Source organism: Pelodiscus sinensis, chromosome 8 (genome assembly GCF_052426305.1).
Source record: "Pelodiscus sinensis isolate ZL-2025 chromosome 8, ASM5242630v1, whole genome shotgun sequence".
NCBI lineage: Eukaryota > Metazoa > Chordata > Testudines > Trionychidae > Pelodiscus > Pelodiscus sinensis.
This window is the reverse complement of record NC_143059.1, coordinates 30,557,624-30,584,139: the sequence shown is the minus strand read 5'-3', so window position 1 is coordinate 30,584,139 and position 26,516 is coordinate 30,557,624. Positions and strand designations below refer to the sequence as shown.

The 26,516-nt window shown below is 42.8% G+C and overlaps 1 protein-coding gene across 1 annotated transcript in view; it reads left to right on the top strand.

The window, feature by feature from the left end:
• SGPL1 (sphingosine-1-phosphate lyase 1) overlaps nt 1–26,516 on the top strand; it is a 44,794-nt gene that overhangs the window by 10,877 nt on the left and 7,401 nt on the right. The window contains exons 4-10 of the mRNA XM_075934965.2: nt 1,545–1,692; nt 5,896–5,975; nt 7,140–7,268; nt 20,743–20,831; nt 22,043–22,148; nt 22,794–22,892; nt 24,225–24,374. Of these exons, the coding sequence (XP_075791080.1) occupies nt 1,545–1,692; nt 5,896–5,975; nt 7,140–7,268; nt 20,743–20,831; nt 22,043–22,148; nt 22,794–22,892; nt 24,225–24,374 (801 nt within the window). The remainder of the gene's footprint in view (nt 1–1,544; nt 1,693–5,895; nt 5,976–7,139; nt 7,269–20,742; nt 20,832–22,042; nt 22,149–22,793; nt 22,893–24,224; nt 24,375–26,516) is intronic.

Here is a 26,516-nt window from a genome sequence, read left to right as displayed (position 1 = left end):
AACTGAACCTCGCGTTAAGCAAGATGCAGAGGTTATTCTCCTTGTCTTTGATTGGTTTAGAGCCTGCATTAGGATGGTTTGGACTCTTTAGAGAACAGAAGTGATGTAATAATTAAAACAAGAAATACAATAGAGGTTTGTTTTTTGGTGGGTTTTTTTATTGAAACTTAAACCTGCATATTACAAGATTCAGCAATTCTACTGCCATTCCTTGTAATTATATGTCAGGAATTCTTGGCATCAACAAGGATAGAGCTGCTTTTAAATGTATTTGGTAAATGACAGTACTGTATTTGGTGGCTATGAAATACAGTCTTTGTCCTGAAAACATCAATCACAATAGACAGACTACATAAAATGGGGTATTCAGGTGCCAGGTTGTTTCTATATGTAACAGACGAAAAACAGTAGTTTTCAACCTTTTTCATTTGCAGCCCCCTAAACATTTTTGAATGTTGGTGTGGAGACTTTTAAAAATCTTTAAACATAGTCTGTGACACTCCCTCTTCCCCCATAGGTTGAAAACCACTGGTTTAGCATGATAGAGTGCTTTCTCTCTCAGATCTTCCCTTAGCATTATTACTGATGTATGGAACTAGTTTAAAAGCACTATCCAGTTCAGATAAGCTACAAATACCTCCCTTTTTAAAGGAGTTGATGTCCTGACCAATACATTCTACCATTGTTTGACGTGGTTATCATAGCCAGTGAGTTTAGCAGCTGAATTCATAACTCCATATTATATTCCACTTGTCTGTTCTTTGCTTACTGTTAGAGCGCGCACACAGTAGTTCTGGACTCCCTACAACTGTTTCTTATTTTTACATGACCCATATTTTCAGGATAGTGCTACTGAGATGTTGGCCCATTTCAGAAGAACAGTTTAGTTTCTCATTTGCTTAGAGCTTCCACTGATGAGTAGAGTCTGACACATAAGCCTGTCATATTGCTTACAAGAGGCCTTGACTCCCAGGCATTCCAATGTTCAAAAGTCTCTGGTACTGATCAATATCTCAACAGCTATTGTAGATAATGCTTCTGGAAGCATTATCTGTGCTGCTATGAGAGCACTGTCTGTGCTGCTATGAGGGCAAATCTGGGCCTTCAAAGTGGGGGAGGAGTGAAAGTGTCATAATCTTATCTGTATGTTCAGATATGTTTCATTTGGTATCTCATTGTGCAACAGTGATATTTTTCAGGGTTTCTAAAAGTACAGCTGATTTCTGAAGCAAGATGGTCCAAAAGTTAATCCATTTTGAAACTATATCTGATATAAAATTAGTGATTGTATTATCATGGTCTTGAACACCATAAAAAGCCTGGGGGGACCCCGGGAACTTGTTTTACTACATTTGACAATATTATTTTCAAGGTTACAAATAGGCATTAAGGGATTAAATTAATATACACAGCATTTGACAGTATCTGTTCAAGGAGGTAACACACTTCAGTGTTGAGCTCAGTGTTCCAGTGACTAGCACTGAGTGTTCTGTGCAACATAAAATGTATGGACCCTATTGTTGAAGGCATTTTTTTCTTTGTAGATACAAAAGCAGTTTAACAAGGCCTTGGATGACGTAGCCTCTGGTTTGCCATTCCTGAAGGAAGGAAAAGGTTATATCAAAGCATTGCCAGCACAAGGCCTGAGCCAACCGGCCGTACTCGAGAAGATGAAAGAGTACAGCTCTATGGGTATGGCAGTGAGCTCATACTGGTATATTGCAAGCAGAGACATCATGTTTGTGAATTCCTGGAGGGTGCTTAACCCCCACTCTGCCCCAGACCCTGTGCCTTCCTGGTCTGCTTTTTCCCTCCTCTGATCGTGCCCTGCCCTCTCTCTTTGCTTTCTCACTAGGGCCTCCTGCATGCTGTTGAACAGCTGATCTGTGATGGATAGGAGGTGCTAGAAAGGCAGGGAAGAGCTGCTGGGTTTTTTCCCCAGGATGCTCCAGCCCCAGTGTATGCAGGTCTCTGTATGGCACCTGTGTATGCAGGTCTACTTCATAGGCCTAATATTAGAATTATGCTATATGTTTACACACCTATAAAAATAAAATTGACTCTGGTGACTGCTATGAATAGTTTAATTGAATACATGTCTTAGTATTCATCAACTGTTAGTCATTTACAGGACAGCATAAATTAATACCAATCCACATGTTTCTAATTAACTAATACTCAGACATCCCATAAACTCAGGTGGCCAGTATTAACTGGAGGTAATAGAAAAGTAATTTAGTTCCATTTTGTTCACATCGTGGTAGTGAAATATAATCCAGACCATTTGTGTTTGAGGGTAATGTTTTCAAAGGTAATTGGCAAGTTTTTATTGTGTTTCACTGACCTGTTGGAACAGTAACGAGGAAAGGATAAGGAAAGGTTACCTGGGGTGGCAGTGGGCAAATTTGACCAATTCTTGTCTTGGGAACCTTTTTCTAAAACAGATGCATCAATCTTCCCTCCTCTTCCACCTCCAGTTCTAAGGGAAATAAATCAGTGGCAGCAGTGTAGCTCTCACAAGCATCCCTGTAGTAACAAATCAGTGAGCATTCAGTGGGAGGGTGGAGCACTAATTGCCATTATTGAAAGAAGGAGATCTCTTTGTAGTTGGGGTGAGGGTTTGAATAGGGGCTCCAGGCTGGGGCAAGTAATTGGGGTGAGGGCTCTGGCAGGAGTTGTGGGCTCTGGAGTGAGGCTGGGAATGAAGGGTTTCAGGTGGAGGAGGGGGCTCCAGGTTGGTGGGTGGGGCCGAGTTATTTGGAATACAGGAGGGGATTATGCGTGGGGTCTAGGAAGGGATGAGGTCTCTGGAGTGTGCCTGGGGATTCAAGGGGGAGTCTAGGGATTCTGGGCTGGGGAGCAGGAGGGGATGTAGGTTCTGGACTGGGAGTGTAGGCTTTGGGACAGGACAGGGGATGAGGGCTTTTGAGTGTAGGAGGTGGCTCTGAGTTGCAGGGGCTCAGAGTGGAGTGGGGCTTGGGTTTACCTGGGTAGTGGTGCTAAGACAAGCTGCTTGCCTATACTTGAGCATAGTGCTGTGCCCTGGAAGTGACCAGCAGGTCCAGCTCCTGGAGCAGGAAGGGGCTTGAGGCACTTGACTCTCGCCTGCAAGTACCACCCCCTGAGTTTCTGTTGGCTTGAAGCTGTCCAATAGGAGAGAGGGTGTGCAGAACTGGTGCTCAGGCCTGGGGCACTCTGCCTATGAGTTTGACCTTCTGCTGGTTACTTCCCTGCTGGTCTGAGCACAGAGCTGTCTTGGCTATGGCAGCTCCATGCTCAGGTGGGGGAGAAGGGCTCCTCTTCTCCAACTGCAGCACTTTGGATCTTGGGTAGAGGCATCTTTCCCAGCTGCATCCCTGAGCCCCCTGTAGGACTTAATGGCCAGTGTGCAGGGATTAATAAGAAGCTGCATGGCCACATAGATGAGGGCAGTTGCAGACTCCTGATACTTTTTGTCCCAGAAAAGCAAGACAAATTTCCTTTTGATTGACACCTGTAACTTGGAAAATATTTGAGTCAGGTCTCATGCTTCAGAACTACTATCCCAGTGTTAGACTCTTGCCAGAAGCATGGTTTGTTTTGTTTTTGTACAGCAAAGTACAAAACAAATTGTTTACAGGGATTTCTTGCTTATCTCAGTCACTGAGACTTGCAGTGTGCTAGGTGCTAGAGTGTTTCCTTGGCTTAGATCCACATAGACAGCCTCTGAAACTTCACTGCTGAGTTGCTTTTGTAGTCTGAAATTTCTTCTCCAGTTAATTTACCTTCCACATTCTAATAAGAAAATTTAGGAGGATTTACAGCTTCCAAAAGAAGCTGATTAGGAGGACTGATTTAATATTTTTTGACATTGGAACTTTCTTGAAACAGTTTAGCTATCACTAAATCTGAAAAACAATATTGCATGTAGGAAAACTTCTACTGTTTTTCTATTCTCCACAATTCTTCTGGAGCTTACTGTGTCCTCTTTTTCTACATCTGTTTTCCCTTACACTAACTTTCTGGTTTCAAAATGCTCTTTCTCCTAGACTCCCTCAAAGGTATTTCTCTCCTCCCTCCCTCCTCCTCCCCCCCATGCCCTGGTCAGTTGTTCACTGCTCCTTTCTCCAAAAGCTATTTGGGAGGGAGGCTGGGACCTGAGTCTTGTATCTGTAAGTGAAGTTGATACCCCTGAATTATGAAAGCTGCTTCTTCCGAATGGAAGAAAAGGAACTCTTTTTGAGAGTTTAAGAGGAGGAGGATGGTAAAACAGATAACTGAATCCCATTGAAAAGATTCTCTGAAATGATGCATTTGTTACAGCTTTTCTCTTATTGGTGGAAGATTACCCAGTTAAAATGCTTGGATGATAACATGTTGAGATGCTTCTTGATTATTATTCACCCTAGCACTATCAGACATACGTGCTATGTTCGGAAGCTGCAGTAATTTACATGCACTTTTAGATGCAAACAGTTACTGGAGTTTGCACTGCATATTTTTAACAGTACAGTTTGGTTTGAGCTGTTTTTCAGATACTTTGTAAGATAGTTGAATGTTGTTGGTATAGATTGAACCTCCGAAATCTGTGATTCTCTGGTCCAGCAACATCAGTTGCTGGATCAGAGAGCCCCGGCGCCTGGGGATGCAAACTCTGTCCCTGGGGAGTCCCGGGTAGCTGGGAGAAGTGGAGCTGTGGCAGCAGAGGCGCTCCACCCTGTGGAGCCCTTGCCAGGTGGGGCAGCAGCAGGACTGGCAAGCCTCATCCCCGGAGATTCCAGGCCAGGCTGGGGAGAAGGGGGGCTGTAGAGGCTGGGGAGCTCTCTCCCTGGGAAGTCCCATCTGGGTGGGTAGCAGTGGGACCAGTGAGCCCTGTCCCTGGGGGACCCCTGGCTGGGCGGAGCAGCAAAAACAGAGCAGCTGGCACACTCCGTCCCCAGGAATCCCCGGTTGGGTAGGGGAGAAGCAGGGCCATGGCAGCTGAGGAGCTCTGTCCTGGGGAACCCCAGCAGGCTGGAGCCCAGTGGGAGTGGGGCTGGAGCAGAGCCAACTGCAAGGAGGGGGTACAACCTGGGAGTCCAGTGGCAGGAGACCACTCCATATCTGGCAAATTCCCTCATTTGGGATGGGCCTGGTCCTGAGAGTGCTGGACAAGGAAGATTCAGCCTGTACAGTTACCACCTTCAATGAACAGGATCCGGCAGTGTGGCCAGGTTTTGGAATCTTCAGTGGGAATTACTGCACAATTGTTGGTTTGTTGTATGTACTTTGCTGTAGGTACACATTGCTCGACTACTCCATCTGTTCGAGCCATTGCATTTGGTAAAATGTGATGGAGTACTTATGGTTTCTAATTTTTTCTTGTGAAATTTTGTTTATGCTAATCATCCTGATACCAGGGAAGCGGGAAATGTACTGTAGGGAAGAGTTTAGCATTTTACATTATTGAATGCTCTCACCCCAAGTATAGTCTGGAAGTAACACACTAACCATAGTGTTTTTTTCTCTCCAAAGCTCTTTATAATTGACTTACAATGAAGATAACCAAAAGTGTATGGGCGGGGAGGGGGCGGCGGTGGCAACAAAAACGCTTGACCTAACCATCTTCAGAATCTGGGCAAACCTGTTTAGGACTTGTCGGTGCTTAGAAGTTGCAAGTCCATCAGGCACTCCATTTAAGTTTCTTTCTTTGCTCTGATTTTATAAAGTAGAGTTTCTTCATGTAATTCTCAGCTTTATTAATGCTAGAATGGAGAAAATAGTCAGTGCTAATCAGTAACTGAGAAGATCATGCTTGTGGTATGTATTCTTACTAGCATTGATGCCATTTTTGTGTGTGTGCAGTTTTGAGTAGCTTTCATACCAGGATGGCTGGCTATGCGAACTTTTGTTGTTTATGCTTTTTTTATTTTTCAGCTGACGTACATTGGGAGGATGGGAAAGTTTCTGGGACAGTATACAGTGGGGAAGAGAAGCTCACTCACTTGCTAGTGAAGGTAGGTAACTGTTCAAAATTCATCCCATAAAGGTATTTGTATGAATTCCCATAAACGCTTCAATTCCTTATTTATAATTCCTATTTATCTTATCTTGGAATATGGTAGAACAAAGCATTGGTCTGAAGCCAAAGGAAAAGTTTGAGATGGATATGGCTGAGGAAGGAAGAGAGAGCAAACCATTTGCACCATGGAATATCAGTGGTCCCCAACGCGGTGCCCACGGGCGCCATGGCGCCCGCTGGGGCATTTATGTGCACCTGCCTAGTGACCAGGGCCAGCCCAATCCATTCTTGCACCCCAGGCACCCAGCGCATGCACGGTGCCGTCCCCGGGTGCATGGCGCGTGCGCAGCGCATGTGCTGCTCTGCCCCTGCTCACCCGGCAGCCCCAAAAGGTTGGGGACCACTAGAATAGATGCTCAAAGGCTGTGGTTGTCAAAGCTCCATTGCTGTAGATATTCAAGAACATATTAGGTAAAACATTTGGCATGGTAAAGCGAGTTAAACTATAAGAGAATGGGTAAACTGACATTGGTTTTCAGCAGCTTTACCACCACTGGTTCTGTGAAAGCGAGGCACTGATTGGACTACACTGAATCTAGCAAAGCTGCATGACAATAGTGACTGACTACACCTTGAATCTGGCCTGCAGCTACCCATTCCAGGACTAGGCTTTTGTGGAAGTTGTAACTGGGACAGCCTTTTAACCTGGGCTGCTTAGCCAAGGGTAACAAATGGTACAATGTAGCCAAGATTCATACAGTAGTAAAAATCAGATGGCTGTTTTGCTGATATGTCATAGCTAGGAACTTTTCTCCTTAGAAGGATTAAAGTTATAAACAGTCCAAACAAGCAGCCATTTGTTCTCAGCTTACCTCTATTAAAAGAAAACAGGTGTATTTGCATCTTATAACTTATTTAAACAACATATGTTACTGAATGAGGCCAGTCCTTGTGTCATGGTTTATTTTTGTTTTGTTTTGTATTTTTGTTGGTGCCTAGGGGTAATGGGCAACTAAGTCCAGCTGCTTCTCCTTGCCACTGTGGCTGAAAATAGCTATGTTACCACATTTGTTACCCATTACTAATTTGTTAAATCATAATCCAGACCTTTTTCTGCAATATGTCATTGAGAGACAGACATGCTGTTTTCTTTCTGAAGGTTTATGAGGAGTTTGCATGGAGTAATCCTCTTCATCCAGATATATTCCCAGGCTTGAGGAAGATGGAAGCAGAGGTGGTGAGGATTGCCTGCACGCTCTTTAATGGGGGACCTGATTCCTGTGGTGCAGTAAGTAATGTAGAACCTAAATTTGAGTTCCTGCCCCCTTAAACATATGTACTTCCTTAATATTGACTCTGCCTACTTCCTTTTCTACTGACTGTGCTAATTATCCCTGTATGTAGTCTTAGGCTTTTTCTGCAATAGAAAGAATTTGCGGGATACCGCTCCACTGGTAAAGGTTGGTACTGGAGATTCAGTTTATACTGGCAGAATTCTTTTGTCAGTATAGTTTTAGTACAATTCCCTGAAAGAGATATGTTACTCTGGCAAAAGTCTTTTTGCCAATATAGCTACATCTGCACTAGGACTTTGCCTGCATAACTGTATGTGCATGTCCTAACTGGCATAGTCGCATAGCCATGTCTTAATGAACAATTGTCTTCTGATATTGCTATATTGGCAAAATATTGTAAGCATAGACTAGGCCTTAGGTGGAGGAAAGGGGGACTACCTACTATAAAATGTAACTAGGGTTGCCAGGTGTCCAGTATTCGTGCCCTCTGTCTGGTAAAAAAAAAATTCAGAAAATACCAGACACGTGCAATGTCTGGTATTTTCTGTTCTTCCTGCTGGGCGCCAGACGGAAGTCTGACAGGGGCAGGGGAGTGGCTGGGAGGCAGGGCCACGATTGGCGCTGGGAGCCTGTGGTAGTGTGCAAAAGCCTGGCGGGGGCGGGGGGAGTGGCTGGGTGTTCCAGCCACTCCTCCTGCCCCCGCCAGGCTTCTGCATGCAACCAGAGGGAGTCCCAAGCTGGGAGGCAGGGCTGCAGTCTGCGCTGGGAGGCTCTGGTTGTGTACAGAAACGGGGCGGGGGGAGTGGCTGGGAGGCAAGGCGCAATCGGTGCTGGGAGCCCTCAGCTGATTGCGTCTGAGGAGGAGTGACGCCTTGGGGAGGAGGAGAAGCCCTGTCCCTGCTGCTGAGTGCTGGTCAAGCGCGTTGTGGCGCCGTAGTCCAGGAGAGAAGCCCACAGGTGCTTTGTAGTTGCGTTTAGGCGCCTTCCATGGGCTTTCAGCCAAAACTGACTGGAATGGAATTTCTGCTTCTTCCCACTGGGATACCCAAAGACCTGGCTATGGGGGAGTGACCTTCCTACCCATGGGTCACCCTCCCCTGCCCTGCCATTGTGTTGCCCCGGGGTCTGCCTCTCAGCTTTGGGTAGCAGGCAACTGCTTTGCAGAGCAGGCTCTGCTGCTTCCCCCTTTGTTCCCAGCTTGGTGGCTCTTAGTAATAGATGTGTGTTCAGTTTGGGTGGTGGTGTGTGGCGTGTGTGGGTTTTTTTGTTTGTTTGTTTTGCTCATGTGTTCAGTATTTTGGGAGACCATCTGGCAACCCTAAATGTAACTGGCTTGGGATGGTGTGTGTTTATGTGGATGGGGGAGGTAAGCTGTGTTTAGTTTTGCTCTAATCTAGAAATCTATCAGCTTGCCAAAACTAGGATTGCAAACCATTCTGGCTGGTTGGCTTGGTGACTACTGAGAAGCAGTTGCGGGTATTATATGTCTTTGATCACAAGGGTGTGGTACATATTGTTCTTGTCCAACTTCAAAGCTGTCTGAACTAATTTGCTTGCATGGTTTTAAAGCTCACAGGACCTGAAATTAACAATTTGAAATCATTGAATTAGTTACTTGCAAAATGAGTTTTAGTCCATGTCACTGGTCTCATACTTTTCAAAGGTTTATGCTCTTTGTTGTACTATCAAATGGACCCTTCCCATAAGAAAATACATGCTATATTTTTGTGTTTCTCTTGTCTCGGTTGGATTGTTAAGCTTCTCAGCTGGGGCTTTTTTTTTTTTTAGTTTGTGCAATGCTGAGCACAGTGGCACCTTAGTCACTAAGGGTATGTCTACACTACCCTCCACTACTACTAGGAGGGTAATGTAGGCATACCGCACTTGCAAATGAAGCCCGGGATTTGAATTTCCCGGGCTTCATTTGCATAAGCGGGGAGCTGCCATTTTTAAAACCCCGCTGGTTCGAACCCCGTGCAGCGTGGCTACATGGGGCTCGAACTAGGTAGTTCGGACTAGGATTCCTATTCCGAACTACCGGTACACCTCGTTCCACTAGGAATCCTAGTCCGAACTACCTAGTTCGAGCCCCGTGTAGCTGCGCTGCACGGGGTTCGAACCAGCGGGGATTTAAAAATGGCGGCTCCCCGCTTATGCAAATGAAGCCCGGGAAATTCAAATCCCGGGCTTCATTTGCAAGTGCAGTATGCCTACATTACCCCGCTAGTTCGAACTAGCAGGGTAGTGTAGACATACCCTAACTGATGTGTCTCAGGGCTTCTGCAATGTAAGTAAGAAGTATGCTGTGTTTGTAAGTTATGGCAAACTAATTATGTTGTGGACAAATAAGTACTGGTAGTAAATATGAATTTAGTTTTCAGAATCTGCCATGCAGTTGCTATTGGTGATGTGCAGCCCATGTGCTGGTGTACTGTATGGCCAGTTGAAGGGTTTTAAAAAAAAATCTTTATCTCAAAGACACTTATTCTGGTCTCTTCTCCCATACTGACTTGCAATTGCATAGAACTTTTAAGTCATCTGGGCAGGGTAGGCTTGATCAGTGTTTCTCAATTAGGAGTACTCAAGAGAAGTCTGGGGGTACATCAACACAAATTAAATTTGGAGAAAACTGAATTTGTTTCAAGTTTTACAATGCTTTATTATATTTGTACACCCAAAAATTTCATTGCCCGCCAGCTATGATTAAGTTGTTAAACAAAAGTGTTGCAATGGTTGAAAAAATTTGTGTGTCTGAAAACTGGGGGTACTTATAAATTTTTTTAAAGGGGCACTTTATAAACAATAGTTGAGAAACTGGACTAGATCACACCAGTCTCTGTCTACAATTGTGATTCTAATTAGTCTCTAATTTAGTAGTTATTCTGTACTTAGCAGAGTTTTGCAACACTCTTGCACGTTTGGAGAACTTTACTCTCAAACTTTCAACACCTCAAACTGTTATTTTCTTTTAATTGTTCATGATAGCTTTAAAAAGTGTCTAGCCTTGGGCCAAATGTTCTTGCCTAAATTTAAAATAAAATGACATGAAGGTTAATGCAAGATTCACTAGTTGCTTCTCTCTTCAGAACTAGAAAATAAATGACATTAACCCTCCCCAAATATCCTTGATTAAAAGTGCCAGCACTTGTTCTCCCCCCTTTCCTAAAGCCTACATAGTTAAATGGGCCTTGCTTCATGCACGAAAGCATGTGGGTTGGATTATAAGGCATAAGGCCTGCTGAGATTCAAGTAGAAGCCTAAGCAAAATAATCAGGGTAGTGTTACATTTGGTGTAGAAGCTACATACTGCCTTGTTGAACAATTACCCAATATGCAAGGCCAGGGGGACAGTTGAAGTGGTTAATCAGAAACTTCTAAAAATGACCTACCCATGTAACTAACATCTTGAAACTAGTCTTGCAGATATTTGAGTTCCTGCAGTGTACAAGTTGGGTGCTTTGAAACCGCAAATATCAAAAATGGAATTAGCAGTTTGTGACCTAAGGACTTCTTAGTGCCTCCGAATGCGGTGGAAGTGTCAGAGAGCTAAAGCAAGGCATTGTCGAGGAGATGTAGAGATGGTAGTGTTTTGAGCACAAAAGTGTGACATGATCTCTAAAGGTCAGAGGTGGGCCTTGATTTCAAAATAATAACTTCTAGGAACAGGGCTGGCCTTACCATGAGGCGAACTGAGGCGGCTGCCTCAGTTGCCAGACTGTGTGGGGGGAGCGCCACTAGGACACAGAGTATAGAAAATTGTGTCTGCTGCTGGTGCATATGTATTCTCTCTGCTCCAGATGCACAGACGGTGGAGTGCCATGAGAGGAGTAGAACAGGAAGAAGGCAGAACTGAGACCTTTCAAAGTTTTGGCCCAAGCAACGGGATATGGGGGCCTCATTTGAACTCCCCACCTCAGGTGCCAAAATGTTGTGGGTCGGCCCTGTCTAGGAAAGATTTTGATCTTAAATATTTCATCAAAATTTCTGATAGCTCAAATAGTCATTCCAGAGAGTTGTGCCAAACAATAAAATAATATTTATTTATAAACTTTTCAGACTTAAATGTGTCCCCCCCCCCTTCTGTTTTTCAAATTAATATGTAAGATCACTGTCTCTCAAGGGGTGGGGGGGGAGGAGGGGGAGAAAAACATTTCTGTTTGTCATGTGGTGAGGTCACAGAAGACCCTTTTGGGAGTGCCTTCCAGAGGGCTGACAAGGCCACAGCCACTGCTACTCACCTTCCTGCTTTCTGGGGCTTTTCACCGCCCTGTCATGCTGTATCAGCTCCCTGGTCTCCCCCAGCCAAGGCTCAAAGCTGAGGTCAGTGCCTCCCTGAGAAGTAGTACAGACACTGAATCTCTTCAGGTCCAAGGAAAATGTAATTTTGGAACCAGCTTCTTGTGATACCACTCACCAAATGGGATCAGAACCCCAAATGAATTATTTAGGAAAGCCCCCTTTAACATGAGTGGGGTAATATATACACTGATTGCTCCCCCAGGTAACAATTATTTACACTGGGCTTGATAGTAAATAAAAGTGATTTTATTAAGTATAAGTAGTAGGATAAGTGGTAATGAGTGAAAATAGGCAAAGCAAAGTAGATTACAAACTCAAAATAACAGAAAACGCTTAGCTAATTCTAACACTAAAACCTCATTATAACTCATTACAAACTCACCCTAAAACTGTTCCTTTTCTAGCTAATCCTTCAAACCAGAGCAGCTCCTTACCCTGGGGTCTTTGGATCACTTTCATGGGAATGCCCCAGCCAAAAAAAAAGACCTGCTAGTTTCCATGGCTAGGTCTACAATAAGAGTTTTCTCGGAAAAAATATGCAAATGAGGGACTCATTTGCATGAGTCACGATCTCATTTGCATATTTTCTGCTGCTCTGTTTTTGCTCTGGCATACTGCAAGATCGGTAAACCTCCTTTTTTGGGGCATAAGGATCTTGCGGGAAAAGGGGGTTTTGCGCAAAAAGAAAACATCCACACTGCTTGTTTTTGCACAAAAATGCAAGAGCAAAAACGGATCGGCAGAAAATATGCAAAAAAGATTGCGACTCATGCAAATGTGTACCTCATTTGCATATTTTTTGAGAGAACTCATTGTGTAGATGTAGCCCTATTGTTTTAAAGATTCCCACTTTTGCATGAGAAGTGATCTGGCCAGTCCCTACCAGTTAGGGAAGTCATATGACTTCCTAAGACCAACTACAGCTAAGACTTCAGGACAAAAAGCAATTTACATATGATTTCCCAGACATTGAGGCATCCCAGCATTGGAAACAGCCTTGATGGCTTTCCTTTGCAAGTTTAATACCATAAACCATTCCATACTCCATACGTCTAATTTTACACACAAGAATGATACGTTCAGCAAAATAAGCTAAACAGATCTAGTGGATTATGACATGAAGATGGATAGGTTACATGAGGCAATTTCTCCAAAGCAGGTTTGAATTATGCATATTTGTGTCTGTAAGTCCATGTCACAAAGCATGGGGAGTACAGGACCTGTCACAATGTTGACCTTGTATGAGGCAATTAGCCTTCTCTCTCTCTCTCTCTCTCTCTCATTCTTTCAGACTTCAAAAGTCAAGCATTTTGGTGGGGACAGGGTGAAGTCACAAAATGAGGCTGATCATAGGCAGCTGTAGTGTTTGAATCTACAGTAAACTTCCGATAATCCAGCACCTTTAGGACAAAGGGGGTGCTGGATTATCAGATATGCCGAACGGTCGGAAGGGGGGGCTATGAGGGGTCTGAGGTAGAGTGGGTGGAATGTGCCCCTCGGTGCTGCGGGACCAACTCGGCAGCACCCCAGCTGCTGTGCCCCGGGCTTCCCGGAGTCAGCCGCTGGTCAGTTTCAGCAGTGGCTGACTTGGGGAAGTCTGGGGCAGAGCAGCTGGGGTACTGCCAGGTTAATCCTGCAGCGCCGAGGGGCGGCGCTACGGGACCAACCTGGCAGCACCCCAGCTGCTCTGCCCCAGGCATCCCCAAGTCAGCCGCTGCTGAAACTGACCAGCGGCTGACTTGGGGAAGCCGGAGGCAGAGCAGCTCCAATTGTCTTGCTGCCCGGAGCACTTCCGGGTTCCAGATGGTGCTGGACCATCAGAAGTGCCGGACCATTGGATGCTGGACCACTGGAGTTTTACTGTACTTCAATCTGCTATCCTTTTAAAAAAATCGAGTAGTCTGAAAGTTGTTCCTTTTTAATGCATATAGTTTTATTCCACCTATAGTTTTGTAGTTTAAAATACTCAATGTCTCCGGGAATTGTTGGTCAGAACTGCTGTTTTTGAGACATCTAGGCTGCCCACATCTGGAGACATTACTGTCTGGTTTCTTTTGTTTTGGATCAGGAGTCTGCTGTTACTAATCTGAATTAAGGAATTTGAACTTTTAATACAATTTCAGTGTTGCCCCGTCTGTGGCCTGTTAAGGCCTGTGCACTCTACTGTTTTTGTTTTGTTGCGAGAACTGGTATCCCACAATGCCTGCTGTGATGGCTGTGCTTAGTGATTTGTGATCTCTGCTGCTCTGCATGCATGCGCCCCTCCCCTTTCAAAGCTTCGGGAAGAATCTGACAGCTGAGCGAGCTACTTCATTTGGGAACAAAGAGCAAATCATTGGTATGTTTCTGCCCTGAACTAGCAATACAGTGGCAGGCAGACTGCTGCTCCAGGGGGAGGGCTGGAGAGACCTCTGTGAGGCTTTGACAGCACGGACTGCTCACAGACCTACCAGGAAATCCCAAGAAACGCAAGGATCAGCTCTGTCTTCCCACAACACTGCACAGTGGGATGCTTAACCATGTTGCTTTGCTTTGCTTTGCTAGCAACTCTTACATGTCAACAGCACCTTTGTGGCCAAAACTTCCCAATGTAGACATAGAACTCATGAGAGAAATTCAGGTCTACTCGTGTATGACTGTTTTGAATGATACTGATGCCTTGGATTACTATTTTGTTTTTACACTCAATCATCACTGTTAACTGCTACTGGTTAGCTTTCTTTGATAGGATAACAAACCTTGAGGATAAGGGGGAAGTGGTAGATGTGGTATACCTAGACTTTAGTAAAGCGTTTAGTATACTCACATGACCGTCTTATAAATAAGCTAGGGAAATACAACCTAGGCAGGGTTACCATAAGTTACCTGGATAACTGGCTGGATCAGTGTTTCCCAATTTTATTTGGCCACGGGACCCTTTTAAACTTGAAATAATATTGGAGAACCCCTAATAAGTCTTATATATGAAGCTGAAAAGGTAGACCACAAATAAGTAAGGAGAATAATAAACAAATGGTAAACAAAGTCATGAGATCAACATTTAGTTTAATTACACATATTTAAAAACAAAAATCACATTTAATGTGTACAAAAAATAAAGTTCAAAAACTAATATGCATTATATTGGCAGTTTTTCAGTGCGAAGAATGGTTTTTCTTCTTTTCTTGTCAAATTCTTTTTATATTTGCTTTAATACTGGAAAGTTGAATTCCCATATCTGGTGCAGCATTGTCGATTTCCGTATTTTGTTTTTGTTGCTGTGTAATTTGAGAACCCAGTTTCGCAGAAGTATATGCTGGCGAAGGGTAACAACTCACGAATTGCACATCTTGATAAAGCTGAATATTTTTGACATAAGCTGCCCCAAAATGTATTGAGAGAAACTTCTATAAAATTTTTGTATTAATTGGCTGTCTGAAGCGATTTCGATCAGCTTCAAATTTGTCCGACGTGGCTCTAATATATTTTTATTCAGTCACTCACATGATCCACACTCTCTGAGAGTATGGGAATTTACGATGATATATAACAGGTGTTATATAACAGCACCACTAACTGTGCATGCAGCGCTGAGTAGTGACATCATCATCCCCACACTCTGGCTAAGCTGGCATTACACAGGGACACTTGTCATGGCAAACACAAATGAAAATTGTTTTCAATAAAATTCATAAATGCTTAAATATATTTTTTAAGCCATAAAATGTTATTGTAATGGAATTTTCTCACTGAACCCTTATTTTCACTTTGCTGAACTCCGGGGTTCTGTGGAAAACCATTTGGGAAACACTGGGCTGGATAATTGTTCCCAGAGTAGTTATCAGTGGTTTGCAGACATACTGGAAAGGCATAACATACTGGTTCTGCTTGGATCAGTTTTGAGACCAATTTTGTTCAATATCTTCATCAAGGATTTAGATAATGACATATAAAGTACATTTTATAAAGTTTGCAGATGATACCAAGTTGGTGGCAAAGTGCTTTGGAGGATAAGATTAAAATTCAAAATGACCTGGACAATCTGCAGAAATGTGTCGTGAGAATCACAGGTCCGATGATGCATACCCAAGGGGGGGAAGGACAGAACCAGGTAGACTGTTTTAGCAAATAAAATATATTTATTTATAACAGTGATGAATTTATAGTATTTATTCTAAGATTTTTTAATAGACCGTGTTAATAATGAATTTACAGTATTATATTTATTCTGCGATTTCTAGTTAAACATGTCAGAATTATAAGGATGGGAATGGCAAGGGGAATAGTCTCTATTCTAAAGATATCCAGCTACACTAATTAATAAGAATAATAACTACAAACTATGTGTACTACCAGAAACAACTACAACACTAAGCTTATACAACAAAGAAAATCAAATCATACATACCAACTTACACAGCACACGGAACATTTCAAAAATATCGGTTCGGTTGCGAAGGCCTTGGTTACGCCCGAGAGTTGGGGGAGGTGGCTGGTCGGTTGATCAGGTCGGCAGTGCTTTGGAGTATACAGGAAGGCACACGCATGGTGGTACGTGTGTTGCAAAGACCTCCTCAAGCGAACTGTGCGATGGGTATTTAGCCCCAAATCTGCACATTGCTTTCCCACGCTTGCATATTACCATATACGGCCCAACGGTCACCAAGTGGGGGGGGGGGGTCTGTGTCCCAGGGGTTGGGCTGAAACTGTGCAGGTTTCATGCGAGCAGGTAAGCCCCACAGTTCTCCTGCCAAGGTGACAGGTGGGAGCGTCTGAGGCTATTTTCCCCTTTTCACACCTTCCCTTTTTCTAAAGGCAATGATACGCAGGAAGGGTGTGGCCAGTTTCTCCCAAGGAGTACTGCAGCCCACTATAGCAAGAGCGGTCTTGCCAAACTTTTTACTGCGGGGCAGGGTTTTTTTCCCCTAACAAAATGGTATAAGGTAAATAGGATGAAATTTGATAAGGACAAATACAAAGTGCTCACAATCAGTTTCACACATACAAAATGGGAAATGGTGGTCTAGGGAGGAGTACAGCAGAAAGAGATTGAGAGGGTCATAGTGGACCATAAGCTAAAAATGAGTCAACAGTGTGACATCGCAAAAAAGGTAATTATCATTTTGGGATGTATTAGCAGGAGTGTTATAAGCAAGATATGAGGAGTAATTCTTCTGCTCTGGTCTGTGCTGATTAGGCCTCAGCTGGTGAAATGTGTCCAGTTCTGGGTGCAACATTTCAGGAAAGATGTGGAAAAATTGGAAAAAGTGTAGAGAGGAGCAACAAAAATGCCTAAAGGCCTACAAAACATGATCTATGAGGGAAGAGTGAAAGAATTAGGTTTGTTTCTTCTGGGAAAGAGAAGACTGAGAGGGGACATGATAACTTTCAAGTACTTTTATAAGTGGTTACAAAGAGGAAGGACAAGGAGTTCTGTGGCACCTTATAGACTAACAGATTTATTGGAGCATAAGCTTTTGTGGGCAAAGACCCTCTTTGTCAGATGCATGTAGTGGAAATTCCAGAGGCAGGTATAAATAAAGAGAAGGGAGGAGAAATTATTCTCCTTAACCTTGGAGGGTAAGACAAGAAGCAATTGTCTTAAATTTGAGTAAGAGAGGTTTAGGTTGGACTATAGGAAAAACTTCCTAGTTGTCAGGGTGATTAAACACTGGAATAAATTGTGTACAAAGGTTATAGAATCTCAATCATTGGAGATTTTTAAGAGCAGGTTACACAAACTCATGTCATGGATGATCTGGATGGTGCTTGAGGACTGGACTCAATGACCTCTTGAGGTTCTTTCTGGTTCTCATATTCGTTCTAGACATGCTCTCGAAATTTCTGGTTTTCACCCCCCCCTTCTTCCCCCCCCCACACATTTTTCAAGATAATGCTCAGCTTTCTGGAAATATTTTCAGCTAGTCTTTTCCAAGAGGAAAATGTTTCAATTTTTTCTTAATTCTCTTTATTGTAGCACTTAATTTTAGGAGGCAGTAATAAGAGAGTCAGGGAATCAGTTTTGAATCCTTTCATGTTCACTTCATAGTCTGGGAGTTTCTTTCTCTTGTGATCTGGGGTTGGAGTCTCAAAGGCAAGCTTTCTCTCTTTGTAGAAGTCCTTCTGAGAGTGCTTGTGGATTTCCCCTATAATTCATGAGAAGAGGGGCTTTTTCCATGTAACTTCGGTTAATGATTTTCCTTTTTTCCTGTTAGGCAGCAAAATCCATGACACATTAAAGACTAACACCAGGTTTCAGTGCTGTGCCAGACAAGAAGGGAGCACTAAAAAAAAAAAAAAACCAGCAGCATTTCCTTCAGTCCGATTTCCCCTCATGCCCACCCTGTCCTCAGCTAGAGATGAGCTGTCAATGTGGAGCTCTTTCACCGACTTCTGTGTGCATATGTTTTTGCTACCATAGAGGCCTGGTGTTTTCTCTTTAAAGCTTTGTGTCTTAAGTTATTTGCCTAAAATTTTTACATGATGCAGAAAGAAGAGAGAAAGATGAGTCACCCATGTGAGGTAGCTAGTTTCACATTGGAAATCAGCTTTTAAAAGTGAAATGTGAGCACTGATCTTGTGGACTTACCTAGGACTTGCCCTTCTGCAGGTCTGTAAAGTTTTATCTACCAGTAGTGAAACTGGAACACATTGGGATGTGTAAATAGGGGGATTGGTGAGAGATTGGCTTGTAGCGGCCTTGTGTGATGCTGTGACCATGGAATAGCTGTGTGCTGATCCGGGTGTACATGCTTTCCCAGCAAACTACAATTTGTTAATATCATTCATAGGGCTAGTACAACCCAGAAAACCTTGAAGACATTTTGTCAGCTTTGCCTCCTGTCTCTAAAGGTTTTGTTTCCTAGTCAACAATTAAGCAAACTCCAGAACTCAGTTTTGCAAAAGGCCTTACGGTAGGAGTCGGATGTATTTCCTTTTAATGAAGGGGTAAATGAAAAAGGATGAACCACCACCTTAAAACCATATTAAGTTGTAAGGACCAATAAGTTTTCCTTTTCTTGATAATGAGACAAAGATAGTCTAACTTTGGTTAAACATCACTTTTACTTTTAAATGCTAACTTCATATGAATAAAGAGGTACTGTACTTGCTTTTGAAGTTCAAAGGGAATGTATAAAGTTACAAATGGCAAACTTTAGAAATGGTAAAGGGATCCTGTTCTTCCTTTACCCTCCGTGTCCCAAAACATTCTCCCGTTCAAGATAGTTTTTGTTTTTGCATGCACTTGGGAAAAACACAAGTGGTATCTGATTTTAGTCTTTTCATACTGGGCAACTTCTGTTGTTGTAGACTTTTTTTTTCTTTTGAAGGGAGCAGAAGGAAATATCTAACAAGGCTGTGGGCTGGTGCTGATTCAGCCTGCATTGGCCAATTGCCTAGCTCACCACAGACGCTACAGGAAGAGAGGTCGTGTGACAGTGATTCAGGTCTTATGTACACGAGAAACCGTCTGCCAGTATAGCTATACTAGCAGAAGTACCCAGCGTTGCTCAGGTCTTTAATGGAAGTAAAAAAAAATGTTTAAATAAATGAAAAATGTACAGGCTTTCTTCAATTACTATTTTTCTACAGTAAAAGCTGTAATGAGTTCAGAGTGAGGAGGGGTAGGGGATTGGTGACTTAGGGCAGAGGGAGAGAGGTGGGGAAGCTCAGGGCAGGGGGGAAGGGCAGGGGCTCAGGCCAGGGGTTGGGAGTGCTTACTAGGGCTGCCCATGGTAGTGAAGGACCACAGATGTTCCTGGATCAGAGAACCCTGGCAGTCTAGCGGCAAGAGGGCAATCCAGGAGGGGCTGGGCTGAAGCAGTGGGACAGGGCACTGGGACTGGGTTGAGGCAGCCCCCAGCAGCACAGGGCTGGGGCCAGAGCCTGCAGCGGAGCAGAAGTGCAAGCCCACAACAGGGAACTGTAGGCTGCAGGCTGGAACTGGAGCCAGAGCCCTCGGCAGCCCAGGGGGATGGAGCTTGTGGCAGACCATGGCACTGCAGGGGGATGGAGCCTGTGCTAGGCCACAGCAGCGCAGCAGCAGTGGGACCAACAAGCAGCTTGACCAGGGCTGGAAGTAGTGGGGGGCTCCCCTGGAGCTAGCAGAGTAAGCTTCTGGAGGCCATGGCAGGGCACTGTTATATACTGTATCACTCTTTCCACTGGGAGGATTTGCCAATATCTTCTTTTTATTATATTATAGTCAGAGTCTATCTGTGTGTCTACAAGTCTGTTTAAGAACTCCTTCTAAACCTTAAGAACTAGGACCACTGTATTTGGCATGCAGCTTCCTCTCACCCTACCTTAAACAAAAGTCAGGGTTTGGTCGTGCCCAGAAAACACGAAGCACCAAGAATAGGACTTTTTTCTATAGCACAGAAAGGTAGGGCAAAAAGGAAGGATTTGCTACTGCGAGTGGGCACTGAGGCAGCTGCAGCACCAACAACAGGGCTGGGCAAAATATTGTCCACAGGCTGGATTCGGCCCACAGAAGCCTCAGTCTGTTCCCTGCCCCCCTCAACGCTCAAAAAAGCCGGCTGTGGGGCCAGAGAATTCCAGATTTGGGAGGTGCAACCTGTACTTCAATAAATAAGTCATATATTTCATTTAAATACCACCAATTATTAATAAAGGGAAACCGTTCTCTCAGTATTATATTACATTTAAGTAAGGAGGTCTCCGAATGTATCAGCAATTTTTTTTAAAATAGGTAAGGAGCTTGCAGAAGAATTTGGGAATAATTGGTATGACTTACAAACAGCATGTTTATAATTTTTCTGCCACCACCTGCTTGCTTAACAGTAAACACAGCTGTTTTTCCCCCTTCCTCTCTGCCAGTTTGAAGCTCTGTTACCTCAAGCCTTTCAGTTGATGCTTTTTCAAACTATGAAGATCACAATTTGTTTTCAGATCCATGGTGTGGATACTGCCTGAAGCAGCTGTTGCTGCTTGGCACAGAGAGCAGCAGGAATAAATACAGTGGCATTTTTTGTTTCTGTGACCTTTATTCTTGAGATCTGTGTGTTTTTAGTCACTGTTACGCTTTCACACTTAGTTTTGCAGATGAAGCTTTCTATAGGCATAGCAGACCAGCAATACATCTTAAAGCATGAAAATATTGACTATTACCATCCTCCTTTCTGCAAATGTACTTAATGTTTGATTTGTTTTTCCTTTTCACAATAGATGACCTCTGGTGGGACTGAGAGCATTCTGATGGCCTGTAAAGCCTACAGGGATCTGGCCTACGAGAGAGGAATCAAGCATCCAGAAATGTATGTAGCTACCTCCATGGCTTGTGCTTTTTTTTTTTTTTTCTTCCAAAAAAATGTGTGATTTTTATTGCTCCCAAAAAATGATAATCCCTCTGCTCTGGTTTGGGGCAAGCTGTATGTTTACAATAAGAGATAACATTGACATTAACAACATTGTTCGTGATTAATTTTTTCTTTTTTGAATTTGAGCGAATATGTTTGGGGCATAAGTATACTTGACTCTAAAATGGGTGAGAAGCATTTCCATTTCTATCCCCCAAAAGCTTTCCCAACACCTAAATGTTCACTTACAAAACCCAGAACATTTCAGCTTTGGATCTTTCTAGAGCAGAGTTTTTCTCCACTCTGAAGAGTGTTGGAACTTAGGTTTGTTCAAATAAACCTACCAAAATACCTCTTGCATATGACTTAAGGTAGAATTTGAAATGCTGTTGTATTGAACACTACATCATCAAGCCCCAGTGATTTCTTCATGCAGTGCATGTTTTCTTAAAGCTTGTGAAGCAAAGAGTATGCATAAATTGCTTTTGGAGGAAGTATTGTGGATAAGAACAGCATTCCAAATTTCTAAGCCTGGAGGAAGGATCCCTTTTCCTGTATAACAAACTGTTGCCAACTACTAAACAGTTGAAAAGTCTCATGAATTCAAGTGTAGCATCTTGGGTTAATCTTTTTCAGCCTTCGTCACTGCCATCTATTGGGCTTATTATAGGTTGCATGTTACTTTTGTTTGGCTTACTTGCTTCTCCACTCCTTTTGTATTTTGATGTATGTTTGCAGAGCAAACCTCAGTGATATTGCATAATTTTCAACACTTTTTATGACAGGAAGTCATTTTGGAAGACATAAGAGAACTTTATTTGAAAGAACTGGAGAATTATGAGTTTTGTTTTTACTACTTCTAAATCCATATAAACAAAAATAGTCCCCTTGAAGCAGTTTCCTCTAAATGTGTCTTTACAATTTGAGCTGAATGGTGGAATAGTGTGTATTTTTTAATTCAGAAAAGCACAAGCCCTATGTGGTCAAAATAGTCTTTGGCCCATAATTCCTGATTTTTTTTTCTTTAAATCATGCCATTAGGCTGACAATCCTGCCTGCCAGGAATAAGGTTTTAAAATGCCTGATGTATGAATTTTGATGTATACCTGTATAGATATTCAGATGCAACCTAAACATTCCATGGTTGAAGTATGGCCTTTCCTTTTCAGACTGGTTCCAGTGAGTGTTCATGCAGCATTTGATAAAGCAGCTCATTATTTTGGGTTGAAGATTGTGCACATACCATTGACCAAGACTATGCAAGTGGATGTTCAGGTATAGCTCTTGGCACTAAACACCTCTTCTGTGGAAAACTTTCAGTAATGTTCCTGAAATCAGTTTTTTGCTTCAGAGATGGGTTGATAGGTAGGGATAGTAGTGATGAACACTGATTATCATAAAGACCAAATAAAACTGCAGCAAAAATAATTGTTTTTGCAGTTTACATTAGGCCATGCTGTCAGCAATTTAGATCTAAACTGTTCCTTTGATTTCACATATTAATTGAGAATTGAATATATCTTTGAGTCTAGGCAGAAGCACACTTAACTGGGTTTCAGACAAAATACTAGAAAACCTGGGATATGCTCTTACATTTGCTGGGTGTGGGTTAAATGACTTAATTGATCTCTTATGCCTGTAAACAGCACTCCTTCAATAAGTGAGGAGTGTGCTACTTCATTACAACAGCTATAAAAGGGAAGACACAGAATACAGACTGCTATGGTAACAGAGTTACAGTAATTTATAGTTCTTCAGAAGGCAGACCACTTACCTATTGCCTAGGCACAAAGGCCCTCCTATACACTTTATAAGCTCTGTTCATGGGTTTATCTTAAATCTAATAGCATCTAATAGCATTTTGGGGAGGGTGGAAATTAGAAAATGGCATATTTTTATCTTCTCTCTTTAAATCTTCAGGCAATGAGAAGGGCTATTTCTAAGAACACTGCAATGCTGGTCTGTTCGGCTCCCCAGTTCCCCCATGGAGTTATAGACCCAATTGAGGAAGTGGCAAAGGTAGTGTTCCCTTGAAATGTAAGGTTGCAAGGGAAGATGAATTAAATAACATTTGAATATCCTGGGCAACTGCTTTCTTTGTAGAAAATGATGTGAATGCAGAATTGAGGCGTTGCTGAATGAAGAAGGAAGAACAAGCTAGTGGAAACATAGCTGCTCTTTTGAAGCAGATACAGCTGCTAATCAGCAATGAGGTTGGAAAGCAGTTGGGGAGGGTGGGTAGTATAGCATTGTCAGATTTGGGTATAATTTATTACATATTAATTTAAAAGTTGTCTGAAGAATGCAGCATTTAAGCATTTGAAATGACAACTGGATATTGTTGTAGAATCAGCTATTTAAAATGTGAGCTGTTTCATACAATGATATGTCGTGCTGATGAGGATTCTTGCAAAATAGCAAATTTTAAATGCATGCTTCTGTCCTCAAAAGCAGAATAGACTTCCAGTCTCTTATCTTCCGTCTTCTATTGCTGAAGATGCTTTTTGTAATAGTCTGTTTCGTAATTATCAGGCACTAGACTTCACTGCAGGGTCAAGTCTGGGGAGAGCTGGAGTGGAGTGGGGTGTTGGAGGAGAAATGGTTTCATTTAAACAAGCATGGTTAGAAAACTACTTGAGAGAATATCAGGGGTTTAGAAATTCCTTTCAAGTAGGTTCATAAGTAGGGTGGTGGGAAGAAAGACCATTAGATACTTTTTTTTTTATGCAACAAATCATGGGGACTCAGACTTTTAAGATGCGATCTACTGTAGGAGATAGTGTATCAAGGGCACTTATTCCCATTCAAGTCATGCTATGTCCCAGGACAGTAATACATTTTAAACAGTGTCTTAATGCATTTTTTTTATGCCTAGAAGCAAGAAGAGACTACATCAGGAGTGGGCAAAAGGGCCTCTGCGGGCCGGATTCGGCCTGCCAAGTGGGTTGATCCAGCCCACAGAGGTCCTGCCGTTCTCCTCCCCCCAGACCAATCAGAGTTTATGGTCACAAAGTTTATGGTCCGAGGGTGGGGAAGCCCGGAAGCAGCCTGGACCCACTCCTTCCGTTTGAGGCCCTGCCCCTTCCTGTGCAGCCCGGGGCCACTTCAAAAATTTTTGAAAATAAATTATTGCCTTTCCCTGGACTACATCATATAATCAGCCAGGTCTTCTGGATCCCCACCAAGTACTCCAGAATTGACGCAGTGATGCTTTTTAGACCTCTTTGGAGTTCCCAAACACTGTCTTAAATGTGAAATGCAAAATTAATGTGGATCTCCCAAGAACGCTATTAAATGTACCTCTGGTTTAGTTACTTGAGTAACTAACTAAAACTTCTTGTCTGGGTTCAGCTGGCACTGAAGTATAGAATCCCCTTCCATGTGGATGCCTGTCTGGGTGGCTTCCTCATTGCTTTCATGGAGAAGGCAGGATTTCCGCTACAGTGTCCATTTGACTTCCGTGTGGAAGGTGTGACTAGCATTTCTGCAGATACCCACAAGGTGAGAAAGGGAAGCAGTTGGGAGCATCTGTCTAAGTAAATGACATTGCAGAACATTGTAAGAGACTGTCTTTGTTTCAAGTGGAGTAGATATACCTGTCATAATGGACTTTCAAGGAAGAGTTCTAATGTCATACTGTCTTTAGCGTCCCTAATTTACTTTGTATTACTTCCATTGCACTCCACTGGACTTGAGCTGCTAAGTGCAAGATTTGACAGATACACAACAGAAATAGAATTGCATGTGGCTATGAGAACTGCCAGTGCACAGAATGAGCACTTTCGTATGCTCAGATTTTATATTCTTGCTGGCATTATTGGGGGTTGGTGGGCTTTTTTAGGTGTCTGGAGTAACATTTTTCTGCCTGGGAGTGGCTCAATTGTACTGTATTGCAACAATAGGTATTTAAATGTCTCCTTTTTGTTATAAACCTAGGTTCCAAACAAGAAGAACATTGCAGATTCACTGCTGCTGTTCAGAAAAGATGTGCTTCATAATGGGTACAAGAAGTGTGGTTTAGCTCCCTTTTTCAGCCCTGTTTTTAATACAAAAAGAAACCTTTAATGAAAATAAAGGGCAGTCCAATTTGGGGAGAGGTGGGGGGGGGAGAAAATAAACTCTGCTTTATATCGTATTTTATCATTCTGTGCATTTTGTAAAAACTTAAAAAACAACAAATAGATGAGTAGAACCTTTAAGACTAACAAAACATGTAGATGATGGTATGAGCTTTCGTGGCGCAACCTACCTCTTCAAATGAATGGAGTATTAGAAGTTCAGATCCAGGAATAAATAAGGGGGGCGAGGGGAAGGGAAAGGAGAAAAAAATAGAGACAGATAAGTAGATGGTTCAAATAGTTACAACAGGCTCCATTGTTTGGTTGGTTGGTTAAGTCATCAAAAGGTGTAAGATAGTGTGCGAGCCATCCTATTTCCTGGTTCAGACCATTTGCATAAGAATTAAACTTGTAAATGAAGTTAAGTTCAAATCCTTCTCTGTGTGTGTATTTGGCTTGTGAAATTGGCCTGAAACAAAACAGCGACTTAGAGATCCATTAATGAGTGTCCAGGTATATTAAAGTGTTCTCCAACAGGTTTTTGGGTATTGTCTTTTTGGATATCTGATTTGTGTCCATTAAGTCTTTCCCGTAGAGACGGTCCAGTTTGGCCAGTATACATGTCCGTGGTGCATTGTTGTCATTTAAGGGCATCAATCACATTAGTGGATGTGCAGTTAAATGAGCCTCTGATTTGGTGGCTGATGTGGTTGGGTCCAGTGATGAAATCGTTTGTTTAGATGTGTAGGCAGAGTTGGCACTGGGGCTTATTGCAGAGGTGGGTTTCTGGATGATTATGATGGAGGTGTGTGGCTTGGTTATTGGAAAGAATTTGTTTGAAGTGAGGGGGTTGTCTGTAAGTGAGGACTGGCCTTTCCCCCAAAGCCTCTGAGAGTGAGGGGTCATTTTCCAGGATAGATTGTAAATTGTTGATAATGCATTGGAAGGGTTTAAGTTGTGGACTGTAGATAAGTGGAATTCTGTTGTTTTCTCTTTTTCTCCTGTCTTGAAGTAATTCATGTCTGGCTACTTTTTTGGCTCTATCGATCTGTTTTTTCACTTCTCCGAGTGGGTATTTCAGTTTTATGAATGCTCTGTATAGATCCGGTAGGTGTTTGTCTCTCTGTGTGGGATTAGAGCAAATCCATTTGTATCTTGGGACTTGGCTGTATACAATAGATTGAGAAATATGTCTGGGATGGAAGCATGAAGGTAAGTGTAGCAGTCGGTAAGTTTCCAGTATAGGGTGGTAGAAATTTGTCCGTCGTTTTGTACTGTAGTGTCAAAGAAGTGGCTCTCTCGTGTGGACTGATCCAGGTGGAGATTGATGCTGGGGCGGAAGTTGTTGAAGTCCCTGTGAAATTCTTCAAGGGTCTCTTTCCCATGGGTCCATATGATGATGTCATCAGTGTAGTGCAAGTAGAGTAAAGATGCTAGGGGGCGAGAGCTGAGGAAGCATTCAAGGTCAGCCATAAAAACGTTGGCATGTTGTGGTGCCATGTGAGTGCCCATGACTGTGCCACTGACTTGAAGATACAAATTGTTTCTGAATCAGAAGTAGTTGTGGGTGAGGACAAAGTCACAA